A 26,006-nucleotide genomic window follows, 5' to 3' on the forward strand; every position below is an offset into this window, starting at 1 on the left:
TAGCTCAGAGCTGTTGCCCATGGTGCCTTCATGACAATTGGTCGTTTGTGCAGCTAAGAATAGCTGGAGTTACAGAAAGGAGAAATTGTGTAGCTATTATGGCTGTTTAAAAATAGAATAAATAGTGGTATTTTGGACCCACAGGTGGGCCGGAACCGGCCGACGGGGCGGCAGTTGAACTGGGCTGACCCACAGCTTCAAAGGCGACCTTGAGGCCCAGCAGCACCAGTACAACAAGATTCCTGCCATCAACGGGTTGGACACGTTTAGCAGCGCTGACTCAGAACCGGGTCAAAGCTCTGAGACCCAGATGAGGTTTTTAGGACGAGGGTCCGGCCACAGCGTGTTTGGAGGCGGCCAGGACAAACCCTTAAACGGCACAGACCCAGCGGGACTAAACGACGCTTTCAACGCCTCGGCCTTGGCGGGCAGAGAAGGAAACGGGGGCAATAAGTGAGGATCGCGTCCCATGATGCATTGGGAAAAGTCATGGCCATCCGATGCTTCCTGAACCTGGTGAAGTATCCCATCATCCTTTGCAGTTGCGAGAAGGCAGATGTGCCAAATTAATTAAGCTAAGTGTCACAGTCGGTCATCAAACAACCAGTGTGTGTTTTATGTGTGTTGATAAAACGAGTTTGTCTGAACTGCCCATGTGGGGGGGGGGGGGGGGGGGGGGACACCGAAATTAGATGACCAGTACTAAGAGATGAGTCAAACAGTTACTTTATTTATGTTTCAGGTAAAAACATGAACCTGATGCAGTAAATTATTGCAGATCTTGGAAACCAGAACATTAACAATTGCGCCAAGAGAATATACAGTGGCGCCCTCTCCTGGGCACAGACTGCAGGTGCATACCACAGTTTGTTCCAAGCCCGCAGTGTGAAACAAAAGGGGGTGGGGGGAAAGCAAGAAATAACGACCGTAGAGATTAAAAAAGCAGACATTCCCACAGTAATCAGGGTGTGAAACTAATTTCTATAGCTTCAATTCCATAAATGAACTTGAAATGCTTTCTGGCTGCAGAAAAAAAATAAAATGCAACCAGCCAAATTATTGTACCAGCTACATTTTATGTTGAGTTACTCAGAGCTTGGTCTACCAAGACAGCCGTAGACGGCAGGTAGAGCCGAACCGAAACACAACTGAGGGGGGAGGAAAAAAGAGCAACACACTGAAACGCTTCTGGGTCGAAGCTCCGTAGAATACAAAGGAGAACAGGACAATCTCGTCTTGGGGAGGAGGAGAAAAAAAAATGAGCTCATTACCTCCTTATCAAACCAACTGCAACTCTTCCACAATCATAACCAACAACGCGTGTGTGTGTGTGTGTGTGGGTGTGTGTGGGTGGGGGGACAATCTGGGGCAAATAAAAAGAATGGCAGTTTATACAGAACAAAGTGCCAACAGACAAAAGAGGGGAAAGACATTAAAACAAAGAACTCTTCTATCAAATTAGCAATGTCTGCAAATTTGTCTGTACAAATAATCTTTGGAGCTAAAACAAACCTAGTGTGCTCAATGGATCCCCGCCCGACCCGCTCCGTTCCCAAACACTCACATTTTGTTCACCACAACAAAGAGGAGACATCCCTTTTTTAAATATCACATAGCAATGCAATTTAAAATGTCACCCAATGTTTTCATCTTTTTTTTTTCTTCTTTTAATCATTACACTACTACTAATATAAGTTTGACTCTATTTTCTATAATTTAATTTCTGAGTCATGGAAATATCTTTTTAGATGGTGCAGCACATATAGATATACGTTTATACATATGCATACACGCGTATACGCCAAGTATACGCGTGTATGCACACACACATGTATAAATGCATATGTATATATATGTGTGTGTGTGTGTGCATATAAACACACACACACATATATATGAGTCTTAGTCTTAAGCTGCTTCTCAAGCATCTTTCACTAACAAGAAGGCTATACATGTAGCCTTAATGTATATGATTACAAAAAACTAAGAAGGAAGTCATGATTTGATGTCATCGGTTGCTGTAGAAGGCATTTGAATGTGAGAATGTGAGACGTGAGAGATCAGGAGAGGTGGAACGACTGCTGGCCCTCTCGAGCTGCAATCAACAGTTTCTCTCGCATGGTCTCTATGCTGGAGTAGTCAGGCAACTTCAGGTAGTTCACACACGTCATGACCGAGGGCAGGAAGTCATCGGGGTTTTCTGTCGACTCGAACGTCTTTCTGACGATTGTCAAGGGGGGGTTCAGGCTCCGGAAACCTGAGGGCGAGCGAGCGAGCGAGGGTCAGAAAATGAACACTGAGGAACAAGTCATTGATCAAATCGTGTGTGTGTGTGGGTGTGTGTGTGTGGGACTGACCTCCCACTGGTAGTCTGGGGCTGCCTGTGACAAACTGTAGAAAAAGTCTCTGCTGCTCGGCGTCAAACCCGCTCATTACTTCAAACAGGAAGCGCACAGCACGACTGGACGGACAAGCACACCCTCGCGTCAGCCCCTCAAGTCCACATCGCAACCCGCCGCGGCGCGTTCCATTGTGCCCCCCTACCTGTCGTGTGTGTAGCCGTGGTCCGGGCGGCAGCACTCCATCAGCGTTTTCACGTCCCACGTCTCGGATTTACTGCCGCACAGCAACTGTTCGAGCTGCAAGAGAGGAAATGGGAGCTGGAGATGTACGGATGTCGGAAACGACGCTCTGAACCTTCACACACACAATTTACCTCTTCTGGGTAAAAATACTGCAGGTGATGCAACGGGAAGACCGACTCAAATCCTTCCCTGAAGGACTCAAACTGCCTGGAGACCCCTTCATTCAGAGTCCAGTAAACTACCAACTACAGCAGAAGAAACCAGGTTAACACACGACAGTGGTGCACTATGGAATCCAGCTGGAGGCAAACCGATCCCGTTACCCTGAGGTACTCCTCCAGGTTGTAGATCGTGACTGGAACGTCTTTGCCGCCTTTCTTCAGCTCGATGTTGGGGAATCCCGGAAGGGTGAAATCCAAACCCAGATCCTCCACCGAGCATCCGTTCATGTTCAGGCTTTCCAGGGCCTGTTGCAGGGTCTCTCTCGTCTGCGCCATGGAGACAGATCAACTCACTCAACTAAAGCTTAACCTTCACTTAACACACAACATCGCTGCAACATGGGGCAGTGCTGGAAATTAGACCGGGGGCCACTTTGACCCTGTTTGACCTTTAACTCCTCCCTTCTAGGCAACTTTGTAACCTCTTTAAACACAGTGGCTCTCATGTCTTTGAATGGCTCCTTAAATCTATTCAAAACTTTACAGTGGTCAAATCTTTTCTTATGTTTGGAGTCATATTCAGAGCTGTTTATTCGTCACCCTTTACATAAAACTATATATAGTTTCCTATTGTTCTGTGCTTATGTGGTACCGGGTGTGTTTATAATGCTGCTGTAACTAAGAATGCTCCAGTTTGGGAACAGTTTAGTCAATCTAATAATTATCCCATTAGCCTCAGTCATCTTTAGAAAGGGTCACATGATGCAAACCGAAGCTTTTTAACTACTCAATCTCAATCAGCAGCCGTAGTGCCTCTGAGCAGCAGCCCAACGTGTCCTGGGAGTCATGAGACGTGCATGTATCCAGTTGTTTTGTCGGTTTTATGCGTTTGTTTTGCCGGGGCAGGCCTGAAAGTGTGTTCCTGCGTACTGCACAGCCCATTTTCCCATATTTACCAGGAGGAGCTGTGGTCTGAACCATTATTCAGAGTTGCTGCTCACCAGCAGATCAGATTTCATTTAACCTCATTTGACACTGTTACTCTAACAATAATGTTTACGGTATGCATAAGCTAGAGGGTCAGTGCTATATCTGGAACCATCTAAAAGGTTTTCTCAATGTTTCAAGTAGATACTAACAACTAGTAATCCAGTGAAAGGGCATTTCCCTCCATCAGATACACATATAATCTAGCGTAGAAGTGGTGTAGACGGAGTCTGACCTGTGATCGGTCCTGCTCCAGCATCTTCTTTTGGCGTATAATATCCTCCAAATGCTGGATGGACTTGGCTACACCCGGATCGATATTCACCAGGTCATGGGAGCTCACAGACATCTCATGTCGCAACATCCACTTATAGAAGGGCAGCCCCAGGGGCAAGTCCAACTGAGAGATACGGCAGAGCGGAGACAGGGGGAAAAGATGATTCATATGAGCTCCAACATCCGAAACATAAATCAAGTCATTACTACAGGATATATAAGCTGCCCTATCGATTGATATCACTTTACCAGTCTGTCATTCAAAGACAAGAATGCGTTACCAGTCTGAAGTCCATAATGGCTTTGGCCATCAACTTCCCCAGAAAACGGAACTTCATTTTGATTTTGGCAATGTGCGCTGGTTTGGTTGTTCTTCCAAAGGGAACGGCGAACAGTCCTCTAGTGCTGAACATGTACTTCATTCCCTCCTGGTTTCCTGAGAAGACAGACATCCCAAGCGTGTTTTACAATCCACATATGTGAAGCAGTATTTTCGGCTGTTTTATGGGTGGTCAACTTGCCCCGTCACAGTTCTAAACCTCTAATCCCACCGTCAGCGCTCCCTTTTCTTCTGTTGTCATGCAGACAGCTCAGCCCGACACTGGCTCCTCTACCTACATGAGCGCAGAGCAATTAAGCTAAACCTCCCCTACATGGGTGGCAGCAGGCTGGACACTGTTGCTCCTCTCAGAGGTGGGTGCTGCAGCCTCAGGGCTGAGCAGTGGCTCTCGCTACATTTACACGACACTCCAACGAACTAATTATCGCCTCAGTCCGACTCGAACTGGACCAATCAAATGCATGTAAACGCATCAGTCCGAATGATATCGGCGTTTCTCCGACTTAAACGACCAGATGCTTCTTTGATATGCGAGCTACCTGCAACTGGTACGGTGAATAAAGGAGAGTTACGTGCTATCAAGGCTACCTTTAGGATTGGCCAGAGTGACCTCTTCCCCTCTCCACAGGCCCAGGTCGGCCCGCTGAAGCTCCTGAGACACAAGCGCATAGAACTCCTGAGTGGGACCCAGCCCGGTGCCGACCTGAAAGAAGACGCAGATTAGAGAGAGAAAGAAAATGGTTAGAAAGAATTTAACAGTTGAGAGTAGGAGTTGCACAAAGGCCTCGTACCTCGTTCTCATACTGAATCTCCAACATGGCCCTGGAGCTGCCGAGGTCCTGCATCACAGACTCGGCTTGTTTAAGCAGCTCATCGCGGTTTATCGTCCTCTGAAAGGCATTGCAAACACAAAGCGTCCATTCAGGTGCCTGAACACTATATTTGGAATCCCTTTGGAAGCAGAAATGAAGCGGCTCAATGCTGTACCTTCTTTCTATCCAGCCGTGGTGCTACTCTGCTGTCCTGAGAGTCTGACTGGTTGATCTCAGGGTTGGTGTCCAGCAGGCGTTGCATGGCTCTGTCTCGGTCAAAGGCAGTTACATAGAACAACATCTGGCGGGTGTCGAATGGGAAGAAAAAAGGGCTGCAGAGAACAAGGCAATCATCGAGGTGAAACGTTAGTAAACCCATAAAAATGGTTCCTTTAAAAAGATCCAATGGACAAAGCTTTTACCAAGTCTTTCCCAACTCAATAAGCCAAGTGGGGATGTTTCCTGTCATGATGACCAGCGGGTCTTGGAGTTGACGATTTGCTTTGGCTGTCAGCTTGCTGTTAATGAACTCGCTAGTGGGGATTATTTCCTTGCACACAGCATTCTGCCAAACAGAACACCTTGGTCAGTTTATTGGCCTTTATAAGAGAACTCAGCAAAATTAAAGAGATGTAATTACTCACGTCATACAGGTAGAACCAATATCTACTGATGGAATGCAGGACCCTCAGCAGCAGGATCACCTCTAAGGAGGGGTCATCAAAGGTTATGGTCTCTGGTGGCACTGATGTGAGGTATGTCTCTAATGGGTTGATCACACTGGGACATACACCATCTGCAAGAAAGGGGGGGGGGGGGTTAACACAGATGAAAAGATTCAAACTAAGGGTATCTTAAAGTGCAGAAATGAAGCAGAGGCAGGATTATTTGGTTAATATCTTACAGTTTTGCTTGTTCTTACCGTGCCACAGTTCGTCCTGTTTCTTGGCATTGCGAGGTGAGGTTTTTGTGGGAGCAGTCTGGGCTCGGCCCCTCTTTCCACTTACAGCGTCTTTGTTGCCATCCTCATCCTCTCTCACAGGCTTATACCTGGGGGGAAAAAATCTCAATATCAGAAACAATATACGCACATCTCCAGAGTTTAAAGGGGGTTATTGCATTGAAGATTAGGTACATTCCAAAATTTGCACAACTAATAAAGATATGGCTTTATACAGGGATCTTATAGCATTTAAAGTAGCAGATAGCAACAATGAGAATCAGGCCGCCATGAAACTGGTGAACAGGACAGTAACAACAGCAAATAATCAGCCGTCTTACTAATGAGATAGTAAGAGCATGATATATGACGACGCTGCTCAAACTAAAAGGAACCCCTAATCAGAGTGGAACTCAAAGTCGGTCACTAACTAAAAAGAGCTTTTACCATATTGTGTGTGTTTTAGTCCAGATGCCGGCGCGCCCGAGGGGGTTCGCCTCGTCATCAGTTGACTCTCTCTCTTCTTCGGCTTGCAGGCTGTACTGCCTCACAGCCTGATAAACTGTCATGTTGTACGGGAGCAGGTGGTCGCCAATGTAGAACTGTAGTCTGTGGCGAACATTTCCAGAATTCAAGAACTGCGCAGCCTAAAAAGAAACACAGTTAAAAATCACATTTTTGGTTTGCTGGATTTCTCTAATGTTGCACTCTTCAGACAGAGGCGGGAGGTTTCATGTGACTTGGGAGTGCATGACGTACGAGAGACTCGTCGATCTCGTCATCTGAGCCGTCGTCGTCGCTGTCTTCATCCTCCTCTCTTATCCGGCCATACCCTGCAAGAATCATCATCTCAGATTATTGCTGCAATCCCTCCTCATCGTAAAAGGCCTGGGAGGAAACCGCCTCCACGCGACTTAACGCACCTCTGACAACAAGATATCTCTCAATAGCTTGCACCAGTGCGAGGGGGTCTATCTTCACAGGACCACCTTTCCACTGTTTGACATTAACGCAGTCTGGATGTCTCTGCAGTTGACACTTGAGCTGATGTGTGTTGAAAAACTTCAATGCCTGAGAACCCCTGGAGATGTGTTGAAGACAAGCAAATGGGTTAGTCTCAATCGTTTAAATTTCACTCAGTTACAACATAAAGTCCGTTTCAAGCGCACGCACCTGCTGCCATTGCCGTTGCCGCTGGGAAAATCGTGCACTTTGACAGGGAACTGCTCCATCTGACTTAAACAGCTGTTCATTTTGTGAACCACTGCCAGATATGGCCCATTGTCTGACGGATCTAAACGACCCGACAGCTCCATCCCCGGGACCTGTAAAATAAAGCATATAATAAAATAAACCATCGGCATTCTGACATAAAGTGATAACAAGTTTCAAGCTACTCACCGGACAGCCGGCGAATACACGAAGGAACCTTTTAAGCCGGACATCACGGCTGAGCAAATCCCTGTCGCTACTAGACGTCAGGTAGACCAACAGCTGCTTCACTAACCCGCTGTGTTGGATCTCAAATGAGGATACATCAGACTCAGACACAATACTGGAGATTTCCACCAGGCACTCCATTCCACCATCCACCTGGGAGGGGGGGATAAAAGCTCATCATAGGTATTTGCCACTCGTTTACATGTATTTGTGCTCATCTTGTAGTTTACAAATGTCAGAGTGGTTTAGCGAGCAAATTACCTGTATGTTGAGTTGCTCTGTAGCTGTGCAAAGTCTCTGGAGTACATTTAGTGCAGGGTTGCTCCCGTCGATGTTTTCAGAGTTGAAGTAGCGCTCCACAAATTTACTGGCTTGTTCTTTAATCCAGGCCTTGATTTTGTCTCTATACAAACCAAAGCGATCAAGCATTTCACCGATTAAAACTGATCTCACACACATTACTTTAGATTTTGACGAACTAGAATAAATAGCACGTGTTTAACAACACAGGATAATTTATCAAAAATAGAAACGTTACCTGTTATTTGAAATGGAGTCCTTCGGTGGTACCCTTGCCAAGCCACTCACGCCGACTGTACGCGAAGGCTCCGAGTTTGAATTATTAGTTTGGGCACCAAGCTTGCCCCAGGTTTTGGGATTAAGACTGGCCAAAAATGATGATTTGGGTGACTGAGTATTCGTGGGGCTCTTTGCTGGAGGGGGAAAAAAAAAAAAAAGGATAGATGAAGATACAGTATCTGATTGAAGGCTGCAAAATGCCTTTCTGAGCCAACGGCTCCAACTAAACAATGATAATCTGATTAAAAATGTATGCATATGTACAGTTACTGAAAAAACAACAGAAGTTATTTTGAAAGGTTGTGTAGGGAATCACAATAACTGTTCTGACTGCAGTGTAAAGTCTTTCAGGTTAGCGCTCTTATATTTACCCTGATTGTCTACTTTATCTTCATCTCTTGGGGGAGAATATTTCGGTCTTCTGGGGCCTCTTTTAGGTAGCCGTTTCCTCTTTAGGACATCACTCAGCCGTCTGGTTGAGAGAGAACGTAAACATTACTGCATTAAAAGATGGGGATAAAGGCAACAAAGTAATAATGAAAAGAGCGACTGCTGTCCTGTTTGCTACACTTGTATGCATTTGAATTAGCTCCTGTCTCAATTTGTTCATAGGCTTAGTTTCTAGTGTGAACTTCGACAATCGACAACGTGGTCCGAATTGGCCACATACGCACCCCTGTGGACTGAGGTCCAACGAGTCATCCACGCTGTGCTGGAAGCTGGGCGAGCCGAGATCAGCGGTTCTATTATTTGCAGGTGTGGGAGACGAGGTGCTGATGGTGGAAGTGCACAAACTGGTTGTACTACCAGGGCAAGCCTTTGGAGGACTAGTGACGAAAATGCTCTCCGATTCTGAAAGGTTCTTCACTTGGTGCATCACACCTGTAACGTCACACAGAAACGAAGGCTGCAAGGTTCTTAAAAGTCAAACCTTTTTGCCTCATGGACATTTCCTTTGCCAACATCTGCCAAAATGTCAAGCTTGTATATGAGATACATGAGATCAAGTTGATACCTTCTCTTCTGAAATACACGCTGAACACGTCGGGCAGCTTCTGCATGAGGATCTCAGCCATTTGCAGAGAACCAACTACAATCTTCAGGTCCTGGCTGGACAGCATGGAGGCAATGTGACTACAGAAACAAAACAGACACAAGAAGCAAGGTTTAAAAGAAACGTCAGCAGTAATCCCGTTTCCTTGATTCATAGCTAAAGACAATGTTTAGGTCCTGCTTTGGACATGCGTATTGCCTATTATTGTGGGCCTGAACCCATACCTTGACACAGCATGGTTCCTCAGCACATCCTTCAGCAGCTCTGCATCAGCAAAGTAAATGATCCTGAGGATGGCTCTAAGGCACTTGTGTCTGACAGCGGGGCCAGCCGATGAGCTGTACACCTCATACAAGACTCCAAATAGTGTCTTAATAAAGCACTTTGCCAGCTCTGGGTCCTCCTTCATCAAATTAGCCCGTGCATCTTCTCGACGGATCTCCTGGTGACTCCCTACGGACAGAGAGTGCGAGTTTTCAACATGTGCCAAAGCAATTTGCAACACACAACTTTGCAAACTTTAGAAAGTTTGTACTACCTGAATTGGGACTGACAAGAGGATTAGGTTTCCTCTGGATCCCACGTGCAGTTCCGGTGTCCTCATTGATCTGCTGCATAGAGTTGAAGTCAATGGTGTACACACGGCCAAGGGTGGACAAACTGATCTCATCCTCCCCATTCTGATGAGCCGTCTGTAGGATAAGGTCATTATCAATACACCCAACATCAGCATTGGATATATGCCAGAAATGGATGGGTAATAGGTACTCTGCCCAGCCACAAAATGTCACCACAATTGACCAAAAACGGATAATTACTGCAGTGATGAATGTGGTTCGGCTTATTAACACTAGCTGATGTGGTAAGTAGCTTCTCAGCACTTAAATAACCAGGGTGGAAAACATATACTGTGGTTGTGGAAAGGAGGTTAATTTGTTTCCGGTCAAGAATCGGCAAACGCGTCCTTAAAACCTGGGAGGATACCACTGAATGATCAGTGAAAGATAACGAGAGGGGGAACTCTCTTGGATGACTATGATCAGATCGTTTCATCATTTGAAAAGTCAACAGTTGAGACGTGTTGTCAGTGGAAGTGAGAGCATTACCACATGCACAATGTGAAGGAAACTTAATGGACTGGCACTAAGCAGCTATGCAGTCCTAGGAAAAGCTAAAAATAAGGACAGCTGCGCTAGTTCATCGCAGGACTGACATGTAGAAACAAACGACCATTCGCACGTTCAATATAGCACCACCATCTCACATATGCCCAAATGCATGTTTCTGGACTGTGGGACGAAGCCGGGGTACCCGGAAAGGAAAAAACGTTTAAATGGGGAGAACATGCAGCCGCCACACAGACAGGCCCCTGGCCCCAGAGAGATTCGGACCCCTGATACTCCTGCTGTGAGGCGTCAGCCCCAACAACTGTGGCGTCCAAAAATCTGTTCTTAATCCCATTTTAGTAGACGCTGAATAGGACACCACAAGAACCTGCTTAAAGCTTTATTTTAAAAGGTTTCAGTTTCAATGTCACACATTAGAGTGACCATTAAAAAAGGTTTTCTAACAGACTGCGGCAAATATTTATGGAATTGGAGGTTTAGTATAACCCTCCTCTATAAAATAGCCTAGATCAAATTGTCAGAAATTTTGCCCCACTATATTTTTGCTAAACTTAGCAGGTTACCAAGTAACCTCGCTTGTATTGTCATGATCAAGTAAACTACGTCCAGTCTAAACACAATACGGTTGTTGGGTATAAAATTTGCCTCCTTCCTAATCAAATTTCAAGGCATTTTGACCCATCTTATTCATGTGCAGCGCAGCATGCACACCATCACTCTTGCACTGCGAGCCTCCTCCCCTCGGTGTCCTACAGACTGAGCAAACCATCCCAACTAGCAGAAAATATACGACACCTGACGTTTCTCCCTTTGCCCCTCGACATTACCCACAATCCCCTGCTCTATGTCACTTGCACAAACTCACTCAGCATGAACAAAAATACAGTGGTGCATTAAAACAATCATTGGTTGTTTATATGGGCTTACAGTTCTGTTCAGCGGACCGATGCCAATCTGAAAAAAGACCAACATCGGCCAATAAAAACATTGTGCGTCCATACTTATTTACGCCATTAAAATATGGGCGCAGCAGCTTAGTTGCGCGTATACCTCAATGATCCGGCTGTCGATGCGGTTGTAAGGATGCCAGAGTCCTCGGTCATCCCGCCACTGCCAGATTGCACCCTCTGTTGCTTGTGCGCTGCCCTTCTTTAGCATTAAATCCACTGCAAATATGCCCTCTCTAGGCAAGCAAGGCAGCAGCTCACTGTGGAATGACAATTTAAAATACATGAAATTTGTGTTTCGATTAAAAGCTTCATCACCAGAGGAAGATTGTGAGATATTTCCAAACAAATGACCAAATTACATTAAAGATGTATAAGAACTTAGTTAAAATTTGCAGTTTAGTTAAACGAATATAATTTAAGGGCACTTCACATATTTGGCAAGATAAATTTTAATCAATCAGATACACAACAAAAAACATACCATATAAGGGAAGTCAATTCATACAGCTCTTGGGGGCTCCGAGGTACAAGTTCAATTTGCTCCTGACAGCTGCCATTTGATGCACCACATAAGAGAAAACGCAGAGTTTCTGCGATGTCTGATTAAAAGAAATAATTCCGTTAGTTAGAAATTTTAAAAAGAGACCTCAAAGGTTACAGCAGACGTTAAAGGTGAGAGCTACTCGCTAATATCACAGGCACAAAATTGCCCGTGTGGCCCTGAAGAGATACAGCTGATATAATTTAAGAGAAAACATCATTGAAAGACCGATTATGCAGAACAGTGACAAATGTGGAAAAACATCATTAGTGGTGGGCTTTGGCCCTGCATGAGCTCTGGTCTGTAGTGAAATTAAACCAACTGTTGGAACTTGGTTTCACTTTTGTTCGCACAACTGTAATTTGCTCCATATAAGATGGCAGGTTGACCCGAGACTGGAAAAACCACTGCTCAAAAAGCCCAGAAGACAGAATACAACAAAACGGTAAATGGAAAAGGTTTTGGAAGAAAAAAAAATGACTTACTTTGCTTCATAAGTTGGACTGCCAGACAGGGACAATTAGAGCACATAAGGGAAAACATGCGTACAACCATAATGAACATTCCCGAGCTGAGCACTGGAGGAGTCACTACCAGCAACTGCTGGATGTTGGTCAACAGGTCTTGTGACGCAACCTCCTGCAGAAGGTTCTGTGGAAGAACAAGTACGTGCATGAAGTGGCGGCAAACTTCAGAGGAGCCGACGCACAAATGATGATTCCTGAAATATCAAAGTCTATACACAGGCAGAAAGAAATCAAAGACTTTGAACTACAAACCTCTTCGTGTTGAAAGTTATCCACCAGTCTGGCAAAACAGAGACAAGTGCTTTCTACAGATTTTTTATCCTGGAAAAAAAGAGGGTCAGAAGGTCACTTAGAGCCACGATACTAGCCAATTTAATCCAAATTTAATTTGTAAATCTGAAATTAACAGATTACAGGACGGAAATGAAATTCAATCATAAAGAATATTTGACATCTGCTCATCCCTTGCGTATGGCAATACAATTTAGAGGGCACAATAAATGGGAGAAGGATCAAAGCAGGGCCCACAATCACAGGACGGCGAGGACACTGGGTGGAAACCGGAAAAAGAGAAAATTCCTACAGATGTTGCCGGCATTTTACTACAATGAACACACCTGGTGCGTCAGCCTCTGAGTCAACAGCGGTAGGGAATCAGCAACAAAGTGGAACTCGTCTGGGGTGATGCTTTGGCAGCAGTTTGCAGCAATGGCCAATGCATTTCGCTGAGCGTTGATGCTGAAGAATTCCAGGTACAGGAGACAGTCAGCTAGTCCACCCTGTGACAGGCGATAACTCGTTAGAATCGCTGTTGTGACCTTATGACAGTAAAGTTTAAGAGACGAGAAAGACGGACTCTCACAGCCTGCAAGATGGCTTTGCTGTGTCGCCTTGACAGCATCTCTAAAGCCGTCAGCGCCTGCTCTGCTACGTCAATGAACTGAATGACCTGAAGCTGGGCCAAAGAGAGAGCACAAAATATGAACACATCCAAGCGCAATTACCTCAATTAAGGCAGCGATTAGGTCTTCATATTACCTTCTCTAGGAACACAGGAATAGCATCAACAACAACAGCAGAAGAACGAGGGAGTGCTTCCATCATGTACGTGAGGGCACGAGAGGCATGATTCATCTGCAGGTGGGGAAGAGTATACAATAATATTACACATCTTTACAAGTTAAACAAAGGGCAACTGTTATAGTCAAGATTTTATACTCACAATATCAAAGTTATGCTCCATTTGTAACAGTGTTATCTGTGAAAACAGGTGAGAGCGACTACATGATCAACAGTGCAATACTTAAGTTTGTGTAGCATGAAGTTAAAGTCAACCAACACATGTCAGGCATTGTACAACAACTGTACATTACACAGCAAGGGTGGACATTCTCAGAGGGGCGTCGTCTAGCAGGGTTTTGCGTGCTATCAGGTAGACCGGATCAACAAATGTCAAAGGAAAAAACTATGTATGACGGTAGCAGATGAAGAATCCTTTATTAGTCCCACAGAGACTCTGGATGTTTCTGTCCTGAAGGGATGGAAGGCTGTTGTATTATTTTGATTATTCTTTTTGTGTTGCGAGGCCAGGTGAGATCCCCTCTGATGTGGAGTCTGAGTGGTATTATTGTGCCGAATGCTGAGCTGTAATTAAATCAAACAGCATTCCGATACAAGTGTCTTTGTTCTGTGTGTTTGTCGGGGCTGAAAGAAAGGAACCGTTGCCTACATCACCAGTTCAGATGCTTTTCAAACTCCAGGGGATCCGAGATGGCTGGGACAGTTTTATGAATGTATATACGCTAATGTGAAGACTACATCATTGCATTAATGCAACTGCTTTCACCTGGGATCCACCAGATCAGACAGAAAACCCAGGTGAGAGCAGTTGTGTACCTGAAAGGACAGAAAACCCTGTCGGACCGTGTCCCTCGTAGGAGATAAATGGTGCGATGGAAATGAAACTAACCAAAGCAGGTACCACACTCTTGACAGGGAAGCCCCCAAGCGTTTCCTCATTACCCATGACCAGCAGCTGGCACATCTCAATGGCAGCTTGGAGCTGCTGAGACTCATCACCGGTGGCCTGGAGGCCCTGAAGTAGCTGTTGGGCTTTGGAACCTGCAACGGGAGACGTTGTTTATTCAGTCGGGGGTGGAAAAAAGGACGGCGACATCAATTGTATCAGATGGTTGAACGTACTGGCCCCACTTCCAATGGTCCTGTGAAACAGCTGTGACATGCGTGGTCCCAGAGGCCCAAAGAGGTGTGGTGGGAGACCCCTGGCTTCCAGCAGGGCTGCAGAGAATAAAACAAATATAAATAACAAATATCCTGAGGTCACCCTTTTATGCTCAACTTATAGATATAAATTAATCAAGGAAAACTTAAATAACTAGTTTCTTAGCCCAGCGCCTAAAATTTAAACAGCTTTATTGGGTTGACAGACAATAATAAGGGATCGTGTCGTGAAATACCTTGAAGTCTTCCCATTTCAGAGTCATCAGACTCGCTCTCCCCAGATGTGGTCATGCCCACCGCTCCGGTAACTGAGCTGGAAGCTGAGTGCACAAAAAAATTAAAAAATTAAAAACAGAAGCAAACGTTCTCGGTAAACACAAGACGACCCGAATAAACGGAACCGCAGATATCGCTGCTTCCCCGTGCGTTGGGAAAATGCTGCGACGGTTCTTTTTATATCCTCGAGAGGATGCTCTAAAAGTGAGTTTTACGTTCCGTCAGTGGCGCGTCAGCATGAAGAGGAGGGATACGCCGTTTATGAGTTCCCTCCATGTCGCCAAGACAACCAAAACAATACCTGAAGCTCCTTGCGATGCCTCGTCGGTGCGAGCAGTCGAGGAGTTGGCCCCATCTTGGTTGTTGTCTGAATCAGCCATTTTTTCCTGTCGGCGAGCGTCGGCTGCCCCACGCTTGCCCAGGCCTGAGCCCCGCCGACTAACAAACACAAAGGAAACGCTGGAGTTTTATTTCTGTTTTTACTGTGACACAATTATTTCCTATATATTCCCCATTTTAGGTGAGTATGGTGCACTTCAACAATACATTTAAAAAACTTTGCTTTTAAGTTAAGAGGCAACGTAGCTGATAAAATGGATAATCAGAGGGGCTTAAATAGAGCAAATAATGCGCTAAAATAGCACAGTAAGTACGCCGCATGGCACATTTGTTTATATTTTACATCAAATGAATGTTTTCTATTCAAATCTGAATAAAACTGGAGGATTTTGGCCATGTTTCACTGTGAACAGACTTCTGCTGCCCCAGAACGTGGCCTAATCTCAACACAAGTTGTGGCTAAAGCTGTGTCTGAATCACACACTTGTTCCCTACTCCCTATCCCCTACCCACTAGAGTCGTTGCGGTGAGTGTGCTCACCGATAAGCTGGAAATCCAGTTTGGCACATTCGGCCGGCACGTTTTAAACACCGTCATAGCATCGCAGAATATTATAGGAAGCAGCTCAACGGTGTATCTCATTAACACTGTGAAATGGAGAACAGATGCTCCCTAACCAGGAGGTGATCATCCTTTGTGGTTGCACACAAGCAGCTAAACATAATGTTAATGTTCAATTAATAATTAAGAGCACCATAGTGCTTCAAAAATCCCCCAGTGACCGGATTAGAACTTTATATGGGGAATAAGTAGTGAATTCAGACGCATCTGAAGAAAATAGCCGAGAGAAGTCCAGTGGGGCTGGAAGAACCTCAACCTTCTTGTAGCTGTGAATCAGACCTGCACATCGTTCAAATGGAGCTTTAGCCCCTCTTCCTGGCAGACCTGCATCCTACTGCTCGGACGTCTCGTGTACGGCGTCTCCCCTGGGGTGACGTCTGGGATTTGACCCGATCCTCCATAAAAAGGTGGATTTTGTTTAGCTATTCTCTACCTGGACTTGCTCGTTCTTGCCATTTCCTGCTGTAGCAAAGCCGGTTCCTTTTCTTTCTTGCTCCACCTTATTTTACACTTGGGGCGAGGATCTCCTGATGGTATAAACTGCCCTTTTTACCCCAGACGCAGAGCTGTGTTCTTTCCAAATAACTCAGCCCTGCTTTCATCTGTCCACAGACCGTTTTGTGCTCCGTTGCAAACTTGAGACGTGCAGCAGCGCTCTTTTAGTAAACACTGGCTTCCTTTATGATGTCCCGTCATAAACGCCCTGCTTGTTTAATGTTTGGTGTAGACTCAAACGCGCACATCTTTAGCAGTCACTTTGGCTCCTTTGTGTACCTCATAAATGGATCATTGTTGTGCTCTGGGGGTCATTTGAGGTGTGCTTCATGGTACAGTAGCCACCGTCCCAAAATGTCTCCCTTTGGGGATTGTTTAGCTGCTGTACCTGCGGACCGGTGAATTTATAGTCTTTCAAATCACTCTGGAACACTTGAAGCGGCTCTCAGATGAGCGGACACTTCCTGTGTGGTGCAAACTCAAAGAGCTGGACTTTATCATTCACATTAGCTCTTGTTCCACACCTCCAAATTCATTTTCTTAACAAGAAGAGCGGCAACGCTCACCTCCGCTTTTTGAAAGGTCATTTTCCATGAGCACTATGTGCTTTGATGGCCAATGAAATAAATGGCTGCTCTCAAAGACACGACAAAGGAGAATTTCTCTCTTGTTTAAGGCACATTGGCTGATATTTGACTTTGGTGATGATCAGGCTACATTTTCTGACCAATGAAGGCAGAAATCCATGAAATTCCAAAAGGTTCTGACACTTTTGTGCCAGTAGAAGTGTTCCTGGCCTGTTAGATAACTGCACAAGTGATGAGGGAAGGTCGAGGAAGAGCAGCTGTGGAGACAGAAGGTTGTCTCCTGTAGGTCTAAATGAGTCTCAAGCTGCTTTTTCTATGAATTACAAAGCCTGTAACAGTTCCATTTTATCTTTAGCTGCACTATTAACACGATAGCCGACTTTAGAGTTGTGGGATCTGCAAAGTAAACGCAACAATTCTAATGATGCGGCTACCTGGTGCTGGCACAGGAGCCCGTGGTCTTCTGGCGTGTGCTCCGCCGAAAGCTGGGGAGCTCTGCTGGAGGAGACTCGCTGCGCTTCTTTGTAGATTTTCTCAAACCTGAGGTGACAAAACAGAAATTCAGGCTGAGGACACATAATGTGACGTGAGAATCCAACTGTACACAAGCGTATCCGTCATGTGGACCGCTACCATCAGCCTAAATCAAGATTTTTGTTTCAGAATGCGCATTAAGTGCAGCCAGTTGGACTTAAACCTGACATTTCAACAGTTTGACCACTGGTGCTGATCTTTCCTACAATTGAATGGACGAATTAATGGAGTTTTCTTAAGAAAACTCCAGCACTCATGGACTTACTTGCTAGCTTAGCTTGTAGTCCTGAAGGCCCTGGTTTAGAGGTCTCACTTTTGGAGGATCCGGGTAATGAGAGTTTGGGTTTTGGCAGGTTGACTTTGGGATTGAAGCGGGCGGCCCACTCAAATTTTGAAGAGCTGGCTGTTTTGACCAGCTCTTTGTCGCGGGTGCTACGGCGTGGAGAGGGGCTGGATGCTGAGCGAGAGCGCCGGGCTTTAGTCTGATCCTTTCCTTGTTTCACTCGGGCTCCTAGCGTGGCGGTGCTGTTGGTGCCCGTGGTAGAGGAAGAGGAGGATACAGAGGAGGAAGAGTCTGTCACGGTGTTACACCCAGCTTTGGCTGAGGTGGCTAATTTAGAAGCCAGTTTGGAGGGTTTAACAGTTCTCCCCTCAGTATGATTTTGGAGGGACCCAGCGGTGATACTTTGGCTGGGGACAGAATCTGTTTTCTTCCGTTTCTGGACAGGCGAGGCCCCAGTGGCCCGGTTAGTCTTGCTCTGGCCTCGGCCTAACCCAGGAGGTTCTGGAGTGAGAGATCTCTTCTTGGACTTTGCTGAAACTTTCTTGGTCTCTGAGCGTTTGTCCTCAGGTGGTGGAAGCGATTTGAACTTCTTCGAAGGAGCGGGTCCAAAGCTGCTAATTTTGTCAGCGGCTTCGCTTCTCTTCAGGGCTCTGGCTGTTTCGGCTTTGGACTGGTGGCCCAAACGGTCTTCTATGGATGTGCCTGCGGCCTCTGGCTCGTCTTGCAATGCAAATGAAGCTATGGACAGTGCGAGACCGCTTCTGTCGTGGAAGGAGACAAACACCACACACACAAACGGAAAAAGGAAAGTGAGCATCATGGGACATGTTTGAAAAAAAAGGTCCATTTAACATAGTTACTTAAATTGAAACCGAAACTTTTAAAAATTGATCTTATCGTAAATGATGCGGGTGAATTAAGAAACTCCCCCAACACACACGGAAATATGTGTAGAGATTAAACAGGAAACAGAGGGAAGGAGTACCTTTTTGAGCTGTGGCCTTTGGACTGGCCAGTGGCTGAGCTGGCTGTGGCTTTGGAAGCCTTAGAATTAGGTCTTCTACCTTCAGGAGGGGAATTTGTTTTATGTTTTACCTGCTCCGACTGCAACCTGTGGGGTCAGAGATTCAGAGGGAAGTGAGACGGTGACACGGCGGGCTCGCAGCAAAGCCCCGCGCCCCACACGCCCCTCGGGGTGGCGCTGGGCTCTCGGGGTGGCGCCGGGCTCTCGGGGTGGCGCCGGGCTCTCGGGGTGGCCTTACCTTCCGGTGATTGTGTGGTCTTGTGGCTGGGTCGCAGCAGTGTTCCTCTGTGAACGGCGCAGTGACCCCCCTGGATTGGAATTAGGCCGGTTGGACATTGGCACCTCTCTCCTGAAGGGACATACCCTTTCTAGATACTACCATTCACTGTGGAAGACAGAAACAATGCAGTTTGAAGGCAGACGACATAATTGACTGGAAAAAAAGATCAAATTAAATATATAAATGTGTGTGTGTGTCAGCTGCAGCACTTTATACCAAGGCCAGTAAGGAGGCGGAAAGACAATTATTAGGGTCTTTTAAACTCAAGGAGCTGACTGGATCCATCACCTGATCCACAAAGTCGACTCCAAACAGCAATAACAACAACACTGGCTATAAAAATACGCCACTGTGGGCCAGCTTTCACAGCCATTTTAGGCCTACCCTGACAGCGCATCCTTGTCCTTGTCTCACTGGTTTATTCCGAAAACTAGCACATTAACACTGGGTAAACGTCGAGAATAAAAAGGGCCGAATAAACCCGGCTGCTGCCGCATCATAAGCGCGACTTTGTCGTGTTTTTATTGCCGGGATTTACAAAACCCCCCGAAATTTCTGACGTAGGTTTCCACCACCGAGCCGCTAGCTTAGCCGCCGCCATGCTAGCAGGAGTTTTACGAAACCACGGTGGCGTTATGTCCGGACGAAAAATCGTTCCAAAGGAATGTTTCGCGAAGGAAAACAATGTCTGTGACCGCAGAGTAGCGAATTCGGCGATGGCAGGACATTTAAAGGGTTCCTGGCCATCGTGCGCAGTTGTGCCAGTATGACAACCAGTTTAGCTGCCCGACACCACCGCAGAATCCGAACAGCTTCCTTCTTTGAAGCCTTATTACATTCTCGATTGATTCCCTCTCGTCTGTTGCACCGAGACGCGATGTCTGCTTTAAAAAAGGAAAAATACTTTTGTGTTTACCTAAAACATGCCACACGTTTAAAATGGCAGCGTCGGAGTGACGATTTTAACGAATTATAGCACCCACGGACAAAACAAGATTAAGTGGAAAAATACACATGTAGACTCCTTTATCTTACCTCGCCAGAACTGTCGTCCGATTAAATATACAGCTAACGAGCCATATGGGCATGTATTTACTAGGTTTTCGTATCGGTCAGCAACTGTCAAAGCAACTGATGAGTAGACAATTATAGCTAACAAACCATAGCTACATATCAGGTCCGCTTAGATTTCTAAGATGGCTTAAAGGCCTCTCACAGGATAGCTGCTTTATGCTTTAGCCCGGGTTACCTAAGGTGACAAACGCAGATAATTAACAAACAAGGCGCAAATTAAACCCAAACCCCGTCTAGGCCTGGGTCAAACCAACACATAGTGTGAGGCGCCGCAGAACCTTTACTAAAACGAGAAGACTCCAGGCTAATTACGAGACAGCTAATGCTAGCTTAGCCACATACGATGGAGAAAGCGTTTAATGATCGTTCTTTCACAAATGGCAGAGCACCGAAAATACCTACTTGGCCGCTCGGAAAACACCCGACTGTGACTCTTGGAATCCGGTTCGGATAGACAAACACTTGGCAACGATCCACTAACACGCCAAATTAGCTGCTACCAGGCAGACACGTAGCTGCCGTTGAACGTTGTCAAATAAAACAAGAGCCCAAGCCTAACCTTTACCATGCGAGCTAATTAAACTGGCTTTTAGTCCTGGGGAATAATAACCAATGGGACTCGTGGATTTCACGGCGTTGTCGCAGCTCATGGATTCACTTGTTGGACCTCAAATTCGTCACGTTTGTTTGAAATTGATCAAGTTGTCTGGTTAACTGTTAGCATGTTCACTAACTAGCAAAAAGAAATAGCCGCTGAGACCTCACAGACACAAAAACAAGGGGAACGGGACTCGGGATATTTTCACTAAATCGGTATCCTATTGATACATTTCGATGAGAATAGCCTTGAAGGTCCAGGACACCACTGACCCCCCCATAAAAAGCCTTTCGAGACATGTTGTTACCTATTTGATCCAGTGCTGTAGTTGTAACAGACAGTACATCAGCTCCTTCTTTCTCTTTACCCTCTCGCTACTTTCACGTCAGCTGAAGGCCCACAACTGCAATATTCATCCGCCGCTTTCATCGGCAGAGGGACTACTTTTTTGTGATTTTATCATCAGTGACAGCATTTTTTATTTATTTTTGCGACGGTTCTTTGTGCTGTGCGACAATCTGCCGATAGTGACTGCCAGGCTTCATGGAGCATTTATACATTAAGAATATATACTTTGAATATGATCATATATAAAATATGTCGTGATCAGAGCTATATATATTTAGATATTTAGGCTATCCTGTTAACATTTCATCTCATTGTCCAGGAAAGTGCAAAACAAACACGCCGGACAAATGGGTTTTACAGGCCTCAACAAGGTTCAAATCCACATTTTGGGATGGACGTTTTCACATTTCCTGCCTGCTTTTGCCCTTTTTTCTGGTTTTGGTCACTATCCTTCTGGAATTCCCAACGACTTGAGAGGATTAAAGATCTTTCCTTCTCAGACACGGTGCCACTCCTTTTACCTTTCAACTGTTTCGTTTACTGACAACAGAACATTTTAATTTAACAACCTGCAGATGAGAGAAAAAACTGAATTGAAAACTGAGAGACGTCTGTGATCTGGACATTTATTCGTGTCACCAGCAGATGGCGCCACATAGCATTACCAAACACATAAAAGCTGGTGTAATGTCTTTAAAAAAAATTTTTGTTTTTTGTTTTTTTTTAAAAAGCCATATATGTGTATTCACACCCACCACTCTTGTGACTTCACCCAGGAAATAAAGACACCCAAACAATTTTTTAAAAGAGCAAATATAATGTGACAGAATTTCTCCTGATCTCTTGCTTCCTCTCATTTTCCATCACACACCAGTTTCCCCAGTTCCTCTTTGTTGGGTTACTTATGCAAACACAGTGGCACAAATCATAGCAAAACCAGGAAGAAAGAACATGAGATCCTGGGAAAGTACCAGGGATGGAGAGGACAGTTGCCAGGGAAGAGCTCAGCGATCCCTTTGGTGGCTGGAGAGCTCAGGGCATAAAGTGTAATGTAATGGTAACACATGTCAGAGACGTCCCGCGGACACACAACACTCATCGGGAAGACGCAACAGCCCCTACAGCTGGCTTATTAGGGATGTGGTCTACATCACGATACAAGCTTAATAAAGGGAACGAGTGGTAGAGGCATTTGTGAGCTGCAGCATGGTTTACACCAGAGAGGGGTACTGTGGGTGCTGGAGGACCTAGAGAGGTGGAGGAGGACCTAGAGAGGTGGAGGAGGACCTAAAGAGGTGGAGGAGAACCTAGAGAGGTGGAGGAGGACCTAGAGAGGTGGAGGAGAACCTAGTGAGGGGGAGGAGAACCTAGAGAGGTGGAGGAGGACCTAAAAAGGTGGAGGAGAACCTAGAGAGGTGGAGGAGGACCTAGAGAGGTGAGGAGAACCTAGAGAGGTGGAGGAGAACATAGAGAGGTGGAGGGGGACCTAGAGAGGTGGAGGAGGACCTAGAGAGGTGGAGGACCTAGAGAGGTGAAGGAGAACCTAGAGAGGTGGAGGAGGACCAGAGAGGTGGAGGAGGACCTAGAGAGGTGGAGGACCTAGAGAGGTGAAGGAGAACCTAGAGAGGTGGAGGAGGACCCAGAGAGGTGGAGGAGGACCTAGAGAGGTGGAGGAGAACCTAGAGAGGTGAAGGAGAACCTAGAGAGGTGCAGGAGGACCTAGAGAGGTGGAGGAGAACCTAGAGAGGTGGAGGAGGGAAGGGTTTACAAAATGGTGGTTAGAAGAGATGGTGTATGTTTAAAACTTCTTCTTTTGTGGTCAGGGCTTTGGGACAGATGCAGTCACACGTGTTCAACCATATTGCCAAACTGTCCATTTGTGACAGACCTTTCCCCTCTTGGCTAACGTCTCGAGATGTTGCTTCTGTCGCAACTTCCTGCGCCAGGCAGAGCCACGCGGTCCCCGGATCAGACGCCGTCGGCTGGTCGAGGGTGACAGCCCTCTCGCTGCAGCAGGTCCCCACCAGCAGCACTTCTCTCAGCCTCCTTGGGGAGTACACCTGGCTCGAGGGAGGCTCGGCGTTTGGCCCGGCTCCTACAGCACTGCGAGACATAGACAGCAGTGGACCAGGGACATTAACAACATCAATCTCATTCAGCCCTTTCTCTTTCCTCTTTCTCCTCTCACACCCCACAGCTTGTGACACTGCACAAGCTCTAAATACTTTGGGGAAGCATTGAGTACTCTGATCCAGTTGCCAAAGTTGGCGATGACACAATCGGGGGTGGCGGACCATCGGCCCACACTCTGGTGCCAGCGAGCTGGCTGGCTGGCGCTCGCACTCTGGTTTCATCCACGCTGGTGGAGGAGGACGCCACGGTGCACCACCTGGCTAATCTGATATCGTGCATTTAAAAATTAACGGGACCCTTTCATCCTTCGCTGGAAAAAGGTCGCCAGAGTGGACTCTGATCCGGATACCATTTTATTTCTAATGTGTCGTTTTCTTGCCACTTTGGCCTATCAGTGTACTGGATGTTACGCATTGTTTCTACGACAATAATCAATACTGGCTGTGACCTCGTTAGTACCGAGTCTGATGACGTTATCTGGATTGTGTGAGGGGAGACAGTGGATCGTTGGACAGAACCAGGTATCAAGAATAGAATGCTCTCTGTGACACCAAGGCTCTTAGCAGGAGAGGAAGGGAGGACAGAGGACTCAGATATTGTGTTTTTGGAAGATAATGCCCTTAAATATCATTGATTGTTCTGATCTACTTGTATTTAAGACTGCTTTCAAGCAAGCAGCTGAAAGAGAAGGGACCCCTGAGGGAGCCCTGAGGTGCCCCACTGTAACATCAGTCATGCTGGGGAACAATGAAGGCTGGCAGGTTATTAGCTGCTAGGGAAAAGGACTTGGTCAGCAGGTCAAGGCTTAGATGACCGGATAAGCGATGAATGTTTAAAAGTGGTAGGTGTAGAGGAGGGGTTACATTTAAGTAGTCAACATTTGATTATGTTACACAAGGTGGGCAGTTTTTGGGTATTCCCCGCCAATTTGTTTGTATAAGAGGCCAAACAGCTCTTGCAGAGTGCTGTTGGGGGATGGTGAAGCTGTAAAAAAGGGTTTTTCATGTCTTTTTTTATATGTAATGTTGTAAAAATCCTATTGAAAAGCATACTAATATATTCATTCACTCGTTCATTCATCGCCACTCATGGAGACGTGAGTGAACTGTAGACGGTGTTAATATTGACTTTCATCATGTCCAGTGAACGCAGCCACAGGCTGAAAACACACTTTTCACCCGCTTTATATGCTGTCATAACGTCACCTACTGAATTCTTTCCGGATCGATTTTGGAGAGTAAATTGCGATGTACAGTTTTTACTGCGGCCGTTCGGTTCATAATTACGTTACTAATAAATGTCCAGCTACTTGTGGTGGATCGCAAAGGATGATGTTACTTTCTAGGGACTGTTGGCTGTTTTCACTGTGCATCATAGAACACAGAGTCCACGACACAGAGTGCAGCAGGCCTTAACATTCAGACAGCCGGAGCCAGTTAGAGGGCAAAGGTCACCTGGGCAGACCCACATCTCCCTCTCCAGAGGACCAAATCCCACCTCAGGTAATTAGTTCCCTGTGCTGAGTGTGGTCATGATTCACTGCAGGCATGCGCAGGCTAGCTTACTGGTCAGTGACACCTTTCACCTAGATAGATACAGTAGACACAGACAGACAGACAGACAGACAGACAGACAGACAGACAGACAGACAGACAGACACATACGTAGTCCCACTGAACAGAAGAGTAAAAGTGGCTGCACTGATCTAAAGTGATTTAGTGGCGAATGAGTCCAATATCTCCGATGTGATGACTGAACGAGCTGACAACACTGTCAGACTGCCCTGGAGGGGGTGGGAAGTCTGTCCTCCTGGAGGGGGTGGGGGTCTGTCCTCCTGTAGGGGGTGGGAGGTCTGTCCTCCTGGAGGGGGTGGGGGTCTGTCCTCCTGGAGGGGGTGGGAGGGTCTGTCCTCCTGGAAAGGATGGCGGCCTGTCCTCCTGGAGGCAGTGGGGGTCTGTCCTCCTGGAGGGGATGTGGCCTGTCCTCCTGGAGGGGGTGGGGGTCTGTCCTCCTGTAGGGGGTGGGAGGTCTGTCCTCCTGGAGGGGGTGGGGGTCTGTCCTCCTGGAGGGGGTGGGAGGGTCTGTCCTCCTGGAAAGGATGGCGGCCTGTCCTCCTGGAGGCAGTGGGGGTCTGTCCTCCTGGAGGGGATGTGGCCTGTCCTCCTGGAGGGGGTGGGGGTCTGTCCTCCTTGAGGGGATGGGGGTCTGTCCTCCTGGAGGGGGTGGGAGGTCTGTCCTCCTGGAAGGGATGGTGGCCTGTCCTCCTGAAGGGGGTAGGGGGTCTGTCCTCCTGTAGGGGGTGGGAGGGTCTGTCCTCCTGAAGGGGGTAGGGGGTCTGTCCTCCTGTAGGGGGTGGGAGGGTCTGTCCTGGTTAGCCAGCATCCTCTTGCTGCCCACCTCCTCCAGAGTCCAGGGAACAACCCTCAACAAAGCCAACCCTCCTGACTGTCCAATCTCTCTCTGTCCCAGGCTGATATGCTGTCTCCAAAAGATGGCTGAGGCCACCACGCAGTCCTAGAAGCTCCTCAGGAGTGTCCCATGCACTCCAAAAGACCTCAGTCCCCTGAGTAGGAGGAGTTCTGACCCTTCCTATACAGAGCGGCCCGTTGTGGGACCAGTTTATTGTTCAGATGAACTTGTAATTGTAGGTAGTCTTCAGGGTCGGTGGAGAATGTTGTCGCCCGTGAAGGCCACCGCCAGCTCCTTGGTTCCCCAGGGTTGATCTGGAGGTGGTTCTGCAGGCACCATTCCACAAAATCCTGCATCAGTCTTCTCCTGATCATCTCCGTCAGTCATGAAGCCGACCAGAACTACCTGCCGCCATTTGGCCATTTTCACATCGCCAGCAGTGGGT

General features: G+C 46.7%; 1 protein-coding gene across 11 annotated transcripts; it reads right to left on the bottom strand.

Annotated features, from left to right (window-relative positions):
* Window positions 1-710: 710 nt before the first annotated feature.
* On the bottom strand, window positions 711-21,121 carry trip12 (thyroid hormone receptor interactor 12). 11 transcript variants are annotated; one of them, XM_057050573.1, is made up of 43 exons: window positions 20,979-21,121; window positions 18,958-19,104; window positions 18,681-18,806; window positions 17,678-18,456; window positions 17,313-17,418; window positions 15,138-15,274; window positions 14,797-14,880; window positions 14,522-14,617; window positions 14,289-14,440; window positions 13,542-13,577; window positions 13,358-13,453; window positions 13,182-13,274; window positions 12,937-13,098; window positions 12,572-12,640; window positions 12,278-12,443; window positions 11,733-11,850; window positions 11,352-11,508; window positions 11,229-11,255; window positions 9,713-9,866; window positions 9,399-9,627; window positions 9,136-9,254; window positions 8,795-9,002; window positions 8,492-8,592; window positions 8,080-8,254; window positions 7,803-7,944; window positions 7,503-7,694; window positions 7,275-7,426; window positions 7,025-7,182; window positions 6,861-6,934; window positions 6,549-6,748; window positions 6,084-6,211; window positions 5,806-5,957; window positions 5,584-5,726; window positions 5,337-5,493; window positions 5,141-5,239; window positions 4,938-5,052; window positions 4,291-4,445; window positions 3,969-4,133; window positions 2,909-3,073; window positions 2,717-2,830; window positions 2,545-2,639; window positions 2,358-2,461; window positions 711-2,257 (listed from the first exon to the last, which is right to left on the bottom strand). In XM_057050573.1, the coding sequence occupies exons 2-43, from the start codon at window positions 19,053-19,055 to the stop codon at window positions 2,061-2,063; spliced, it is 6,195 nt and encodes a 2,064-aa protein (XP_056906553.1). In that variant the 5' UTR covers window positions 19,056-19,104; window positions 20,979-21,121; the 3' UTR covers window positions 711-2,060. The 11 variants fall into 11 exon arrangements, with proteins under 11 accessions (XP_056906553.1, XP_056906557.1, XP_056906556.1 ...); XM_057050577.1 differs by having other exon boundaries at window positions 9,713-9,782; window positions 13,176-13,274; XM_057050576.1 differs by having other exon boundaries at window positions 9,713-9,785; window positions 13,176-13,274.
* Between the last annotated feature and the right edge of the window lie 4,885 nt (window positions 21,122-26,006).

Source organism: Takifugu flavidus, chromosome 12 (genome assembly GCF_003711565.1).
Source record: "Takifugu flavidus isolate HTHZ2018 chromosome 12, ASM371156v2, whole genome shotgun sequence".
Taxonomy (NCBI): domain Eukaryota; kingdom Metazoa; phylum Chordata; class Actinopteri; order Tetraodontiformes; family Tetraodontidae; genus Takifugu; species Takifugu flavidus.